This window comes from Penaeus monodon, chromosome 42 (assembly GCF_015228065.2).
Source record: "Penaeus monodon isolate SGIC_2016 chromosome 42, NSTDA_Pmon_1, whole genome shotgun sequence".
In the NCBI taxonomy this organism is placed as follows: domain Eukaryota; kingdom Metazoa; phylum Arthropoda; class Malacostraca; order Decapoda; family Penaeidae; genus Penaeus; species Penaeus monodon.
This window is the reverse complement of record NC_051427.1, coordinates 5,351,795-5,360,136: the sequence shown is the minus strand read 5'-3', so window position 1 is coordinate 5,360,136 and position 8,342 is coordinate 5,351,795. Positions and strand designations below refer to the sequence as shown.

The 8,342-nt window shown below is 32.1% G+C and overlaps 1 protein-coding gene across 1 annotated transcript in view; it reads left to right on the top strand.

Moving 5' to 3' along the window:
* LOC119599091 (prolow-density lipoprotein receptor-related protein 1-like) overlaps positions 1-7,021 on the top strand; it is a 12,817-nt gene extending 5,796 nt beyond the window's left edge. Inside the window, exons 5-12 of the mRNA XM_037948848.1 lie at positions 337-462; positions 653-799; positions 1,700-1,807; positions 2,379-2,538; positions 2,722-2,947; positions 3,277-3,451; positions 4,080-4,211; positions 6,720-7,021. Of these exons, the coding sequence (XP_037804776.1) occupies positions 337-462; positions 653-799; positions 1,700-1,807; positions 2,379-2,538; positions 2,722-2,947; positions 3,277-3,451; positions 4,080-4,211; positions 6,720-6,952 (1,307 nt within the window). The 3' untranslated portion in view covers positions 6,953-7,021. The remainder of the gene's footprint in view (positions 1-336; positions 463-652; positions 800-1,699; positions 1,808-2,378; positions 2,539-2,721; positions 2,948-3,276; positions 3,452-4,079; positions 4,212-6,719) is intronic.
* Positions 7,022-8,342: the final 1,321 nt, after the last annotated feature.

Sequence of the window (8,342 nt, the reverse complement as noted above, 5' to 3'; positions counted from 1 at the left end):
TTGTGTTTTTATGATGGTAGCATGATACCCTATGAACCATTTTATGTAGTATGTGCATCTTGTTACAGGCCTTGTAACCTTATCATAACTTGCCCTTTCTTATTCATGTTTTTTTTTTCTATTTGTGTAGATTTTTTTAGGAACACTTCATAAAAGTTAGCTAGAATTGGGCTGATTAATATAAGGAAATATTTGTATATATGATTTACCAAGGAAGATAAGAAAAGGGATGTCTCTTTATTGTGAATTTTTAGTCAGGGATTTGTAAAAGCACAAAAACCTTTAAAGAATGTGAATTATAACTGTATGTCTTTTCTCTCCTCTTTTTTCTTACAGACTCCAATGAGTGTGAGGTTGAGGGTTCATGTGACCAACTCTGCAATAATTTGGAGGATGGATTTGCCTGTTCTTGTACTAAGGGCTATAGATTAGAGGATATATCACATTGCAGAGCTATAAACAGTAAGTATAAAAAATCTCATATATGACATAGACATTTTCTTATTAATATTGAAGGTGTTTGTATCAGAAATTAACAGTGGAGATCAGAGCAATGCTATTAATGGAGTGAAAACAGGAAACCTTTTAGGAGTTTAATTAAAATGACGTTTCTTCTGAGATAGCCCAACCCTATGTGATTATTTCATTTCAGAACCTCCTGAGCAGCCAGCCACCCTTCTCTATGCCAGCAACTCGGGTCTGGCAAGACTGTACCTGAATGGCTCTGCTGTGACAGGAAACACTCGCATTAGTTCGCAATATGCTGTTACTCTTAACTTTGATCATCGTAATAATTCAGGTTGGTAAGCTTTCAGGTATTGATAGGTTAATGAAAGATAGTAGAAGCAATATCCAGAGAGAAGATCGTGGGGGAGAAGAGCAGAGTTCAGAGGGAGGGCAGGGGGGGAGGAGCAAAGTCCAGAGGGAGGGCAGGGGGGGGAGGAACAAAGTCCAGAGGGAGGGCAGGGGGGAGGAGCAAAGTCCAGAGAGAGAGCAGGGGGGGAGGAGCAAAGTCCAGAGGGAGGCAGGGGGGGGGGAGCAAAGTCCAGAGAGAGAGCAGGGGGGGGGAGCAAAGTCCAGAGAGAGAGAAGGGGGGGGAGCAAAGTCCAGAGAGAGAGAAGGGGGGGAGGAGCAAAGTCCAGAGAGAGAGCAGGGGGGGGGAGGAGCAAAGTCCAGAGAACACTCTAGTATGAGGCAGAAATAGGTTCTTCATTTAAAAGCACTAAAGGGCTACTAGGTGTGATTGAATTTTTTTTTCAAGTGTTGAGAGAGGATGAAATAAACTCAGCCTGAGTATGATTGAAAAAAAAACCTTTCCTTGGAGATCTGTGGTTTGCTATGTAGAAAAAAGATACACACAGAGATTAGATTGTGTTCAATGCTGCCACTAACTTCATCTATAATGTATCTTGTTTTTACACAAAAACTTAATATTGTGCTACAAAACCGTACAGCCATTTGCATTGTTAAAAGGTATTATTTAAAATTCTTGTCTCTGCCACTTTTCACTTGTAACTTTAATTTCTTGTTCAGTTGGAATATTTCTAACTTTCTTTGGAATGTCTTTGATTTTTGTAGAAAAAATTTATATGTAATAAGAATGATTTAAAAAAAACATATCAACATAATTGGCATCACTTGTAAAATCTTTCAGAGATTTGTAAAATTATCTATCTGAACGAAATATGTTGTTTTGCAGTTTGTTGGGTGAGTTCCAACACATCATATTCAATATTTAAGTGTGCATCTGCTGACAACTTCAACCATGCATGGATAATACCTCAGCCCACTCAGCATGGCCTTAATCGTAAGTATTTTAAATTTGGATTTCTCATTGTTTACATATATATATATAGTTAATTAAATTCTTCCTATAAAAAAGGGCATATACTTCATTTGTCTGCAAATGATCTGTGAATGATCATGTTATATGTTATATATATATATATATATATATATATGATATATATATATAGAAAAATATGTATGCAATATATAATTTTATTATATATATTAGATAATAAATATATAGTATGATATCTATATATATATATATATTTTATATATATATATATATTATATATATATATTATATTATTATATATAATATATATATATTATATATAAAAATATATATTAATTTTATATAGTATATATATATATATATATATATATATATGTATAATTGTATATATATAATTATATTTAATATATATCTATATATATATATATATATAATTATTATATATATATATATATATATATATTTATATATATATATATATTATATATATTATATATATATAATATATATATATATATATATATAAATACACAAAATAGTGACACTTTATCATTGTATATTTGGCATGTTCCAGATGTCCATGACATTGCAAGAGACTGGATTACGGGGAACTGGTATATCCTTGATAGAAGAGAAATGATCTTCATGTGTAATGAATCCATGAATGTTTGTATAACACTCATAGATGTTGTTATGAATGAACCAAGAGGTATTGCTCTTGATCCGAGTTCAGGGTAAGATTTTGAAGAACTGATGTAGAAAATGTACATATAAGTTCTGAAAAGGAAAAACTAAAAAAAAAATGTAAAAGCAGTATTGTCATGGAATAATTCAGTGTTTTATGACTTTCCTTTGAATTTTTACCTTTTTATTTGGGAGATGCCAAGGATTTTTAATCATTAGATTTTTTCTTACAGGTTAATGTTCTTTTCTAACTGGGGCACAACAGAACCAAAATTAGAGAGAGCATTGATGGATGGGACAGAGAGGCAGCCCATTGTGATAAACAAAATTGTATATCCCTTTGGGGTAACTGTTGATTACCCAAACCAACATGTGTACTGGGTTGATGGCTACTTGAGTCATGTTGAAAGAGTAGACTACAATGGGGAGAACAGAAGAATAATAATCAAGTTGAAAACAGTAAGTCTTATGGTTTGCTACTGACTAGAGACCAGATTGACTTCTGCATTTTAAGCTGACAAGAAATGCAGATTACAAGTTTTTACTCTCTTTCTATCACACACACCAACCCATGCACATGCACATCTATATGCATACACACATGTGGACATGTGCATACATTAATGACAGACTTAGTAAATTAGATAGCAATATTTATAATTCATTCTTATTTATTTAAGTATTTATATATGAATATGAATTATTGAGACAGTTGGTGACTAAATTGCCTTCCATATGCATTGATAGTTTTTAGAAAGTTTTTAAAACCCAAACTTTTTTATCTCAAGGATGAAAGACCATTTGGCATCTCGGTCTTTGAGAATTCTCTCTTTGTAACAAGCTGGAAGGACAATAGCATCAAGGTCGTCAATAGGTTCAACAACCACGACGTTACTTCCTTTCACACTGATGTACCCGAGCCAATGCACATTCACGTCTTTCATCGCCAAAGACAGCCAGAAGGTAAGATGTTGCCAACCTGAAGATAGGTTATAAGTTGAATTTTTAATCACCAAGGAGTCAGTTACTGTTCCTTCTTATTTCATCTGTTTACCCCTTTTCCTTGATTTTTCGAAAGATTTTTTATTAGTATGGTAAATAACATTGTAATAATCATGTCAATAATAGAAATAAGAACATCTACAGCTTTAGAAGAAGAAAAAAATCCCTGAAACTCATGGTAAGGAGTAATTAGGTGAGGTCATGTGAAAAAAAAAAAAAAAAAAAAAAAAAAAAAAATATGGCAGCAATGTGTTAAACACTTGCAGTGGCATCTATGTGTAAACACAATCAATAAACAAAGAAACAAACAAAAAAAACAGACTTGGCATATATTTTTACCATTCCGGCAACTATGGGTTAAGATGCTTGTGATGAAATCTCGTAAATGCATTCATGTATGTTTAACACTATATGTATATTTAGATAAATAGATCATTACACAGATATAGATATATATGTAGATAAAATTATTGAAATCAATTTTTTTTTAATGTTTGTTATAAGCTGTTATAATCTATTTCTTATGTACCTCATTATCTTTATTTTTTGGGTTTACATATGTGTAAATACTGATGATATTCTTCTGTAGTGCATCATCCCTGTGGTATCTCCAATGGTGGCTGCCAGCACATATGTATCCCTCTGTGGAGGAAAGGTCAGGCTGTTGCATCTTGCCACTGTCAGCCAGGATACATTCTTGGCCCTGGGGGCTCCTGTGTAGGTAATGTATTTTTGGTGTATTTATATATTGATTTTACAAGCTTTATTTTATAGGCTTGTGGTAGTATTGGCTGTAGATGTAAGGACTCTTTTATTGACTTGATGTGAGGATGAAAAAATAAGTTGTAAGGAGACCACTACAGGTAATAGAAGGCGAGGTGCCTTATAAACGAAATTTAGTGAATTATAAAAGATAGATGTCAACTTTGGATCCGAATTGTGATGCAAGTTCCTTGGATAGATAAAAGCTTGGATGTCACCTTAAATTAAATCATGTTTTGGGCAGTTATGGACATGATAAATGAAGCAGTGCCATTATGCAATTTATAAATGTTACATCCTCCCTTGCCGATACAGATGAAATTTGTATCCAAACCAGTTTTTATGACACTTATCCAAGCCCCCAGATTTTAGGTGCCTTTTTCTCTGTTTGGGTCCAGTAACTCTAGAGAATTTCTCTATATAAATACCTGATTAAAGTAACAGCCATGGAATGCTTTTTGGTCAGCCTTCACTATGAGATCCCTTATATATACATTTTTCTTACAAAACATCATTATATTCCCTGAGCATGTTAACAAGCAGACTTCCAATTATCTTCATAGATTATCTCATTGTATATTTTGACAGATGATGAAGAATAGTGTGGTCATCTGGGCTATAATTATGCTTTGATATAGTATGCCTTTTTTTTTTTTTTTTCTTTATGGTAAGGAAAAGTTGGTTTCAATAAATGGGATTTTTTTAACGAAGAATTGCATGATGGACAAAGTATCATTTGTCAACCAAAAACTTGAAGAACAATGTTGGTTCTCAACCTACTCTGTATCTACATAAATCACTAATTTTTGTTTCTTTACTGTTGTTCTTATCGTCAATATAGTCATTTTTATCATTATTGTCATTGCCATCATCATCGTCATTGTCATTGTCATCATCTTCATCTTCATCTTCATCTTCATCTTCACCTTCATCTTCATTATTATTATTATTTTCAGCATCAGCATTATTACTGACACAGATCATGAATTATGGTAATGTCACTCTAAGCATTCTTTTTCAGGATTATTTTTTTAAGGTATAGTAGATTATGATTTACTGATAATGTGATGATAATTATAGTGATATTAATAACTGATAGCTATTGTCGTTATGATTTTCATCATAATTGTTATTAATAGTATTATGAAAACTATTACAACAACCGAACAGGGTCATTCATATCAGAGTTTTCCTAATTTAAAAAGATCTTTAAGAGTTTGTGCTGCTGATAAAAAGTGTACGTAATTAGCTTTTCCTGAACTGTTTAAATCATGAATACTGATATTTTTTTTGCTAGTTTCCTAAAAATTTGTGACAGTTAATGAAAATGAAGTGTAAAAGCTATTGTATGTTTGTAGTGTTCTAAGAAGTACCTTCTGTAAACATACGTAGTAGAAAATAGCAAATTTAATATATAAGAGAATGGATGTGGAAGGAACCTCCTAGATCTCTTTATTATGAATATTCATCTTATATATTAAAAATTTTTAAAGCTTTAAAAATCTTAGCTATTGCTCTCACTGTCTTATACAATACAACATGGTAATGGAGCAAAACAAGAAGCAAAATGACTTGCAAGCACAGTAAGAAAGGAACGGTGAATTATGATATTTTGAGTCAGATGAGACTAGCTGCCCAACGATTAAAAAACAAAAGAAAATTTTATTTTAGCAGCCTAGTTTGACTCAGAATATCATTATTTACTGTGCCTTTCATTGGTTGTATTTCATTTGATCTTTGCACACATATTACTGTGCATGTATATTTTTCTAACACCAAGAAAGAAAACAGAAAGAAATTTAAGATTTCATCTGTCATTCTGGAGAAAGAATGTAAAAGAGCTAGTAGCAATCTTGGTGATGTTATTGTTCTATTTCTCGTATCTTATTATTTATCACATTATTATGTTGATCTGTATTGTGTTTTATCATTCATACCTTTTTGAAAGCCTCATAACCACACATAACGGGTCCCAAGTCCCGTTGCTGTTTTTAGACAGAAGTGGGAGGGGGAGGTTGAAGAAATGGTGTGAATGTATCCTGTTATAATGTGATGAAGAGGTTAGATGGTTTTATATACACACACACACTTGTATACACGCACACTCACACTCACACTCACACTCACACTCATACTCACACTCACACTCACACTCACACTCACACTCACACTCACACTCACACTCACTCTCACACTCACACTCACACTCACACTCATACTCACACTCACACATTGCATTCATACTTATGATTATATGTATATGTATATGTGCATATGTCTTCATGATATTTTACTTACATATTCAGATAAGTACGTATATATACATAGACAATTAATTTATTTATGTTATTTCTTATGTGCAGAGCATAGACATTACTTTGAGTAATTTTTGTGTTTATTGCTTATTGTAATAGTATTTTAATACTGAAGATTACTATGATATCACTTACAATCATCTGCTTTTCAGCACGTCAGCATGAAGCCTTCCTGATCTATGCAAAGGGTCGGCCGGGAATGATCAAGGGCGTTGCACTGGATGAAGTAGGGTCGTCTGAGGTGATGGTGCCCATCACATCCCTGACAAGACCAACAACACTGGACTATGATGTCCGGACACAGTTTATTTACTATGCTGATATCCAAAGGTACACTGAAACCAGTCAACTTTTAGCTAAAGATAATTGTTCTACAAAGGAATAAATTTTGTTTAAGGCAGCTATCCAAAGTTACTTTTAAGCTAATCATCATTAGCTAAAGATGATTATGCTACAGAAGGAATAGATTTTGTTTTAATCGGTATCCAAAGGTGCATTGCAGGGTAGAATGATTAAGGCAGAGGTGCTAATGCTTTAGAATTAGGATTCGGTGTGACAATTATTGAGAAAGTTGCAACTGAATGGTGAATTAATATTTTCATTATAGATGCCTGAATTCTGAGGGAGAGCATGATACAGGTTAGCAATGAGTATGAATCATATTCATGTTGACAAATGTATAAAAGGTATATATGGGAATCTTCACAGAATCTTCTTATCTTCACAGTACAAGAGATGTATATGACCAGTTTTGATTGTGAAGATATTCATTCTCATTCATACCTTTTATACAATAGCAATGAGTAATTTGCATTTGTTCTTATAGTGATAGAAAACTGATTGAGCTGATTACATGATTGCCAGAAAAGTGATTATTGGCTTGTACTGGAATCTTATTTACATTTCTTGTGAGGTTATTCATTCAGATTCATTCCTTTTTTCAATTAGATAATTAATTTTTAATGTGTTTCTTTATAGAATTGGACAGATAAAAAAAAACTGTTGTACCCGAATTAAGATTATATTTTAATTTTAATTTTTCTATGCATATTTTAAAAATTAGATATCAAAATTTAAAAATATATCCAAAGAAAGATAATAGCTTGTCATAGGAAAAAGGAAAATATCACTAGACATAGAAATCAACAGAACTAAGAATTTACATTTTTAAAACCTTAACTTTGCAGAGGATTTAAGTGCCTTTGGCCTCGTAACAGATAACAAAGTTGGTATCTTTGTCCTTGGTTTAAAAGAATATAGATTTTTAGAAAAAAGAAAATGTATTAGAGGAAATGGACTGCAAAGTCAGTTGATGCTGATCTTAGAATAGCATAGTTCAAAGGGTACCTTTGTCATCATATTTTAGTCATATGTGAAGAGCTTGGAGGGGGAGGGGGGAGGGGGAGGGGGAGGGTGGTATTAACACATGCAGTGATTATGGAAGCTAAGTTTTATACATGTTTTATACCACATGAGTAAAAAATATATTTTTTTTACTGCAAATAGTTGTACACAAACTGAACAGAAAATGGAGAGCCATTTATTTTTTATCCATCTTGAATATGAAGCAATTTCTTTTTTGTTTTAATATGAATTAATATATATGTAGAGAGGTTAGATAAAAATGCATATACAAATGAGACCAAATACATAAATAGATAAAAATAAATATCAGAACATAAGTAGAACATGTATGTATATATATATATATATATATATATATATATATATATATATATATATATATATATATATATATATATATATATATATAT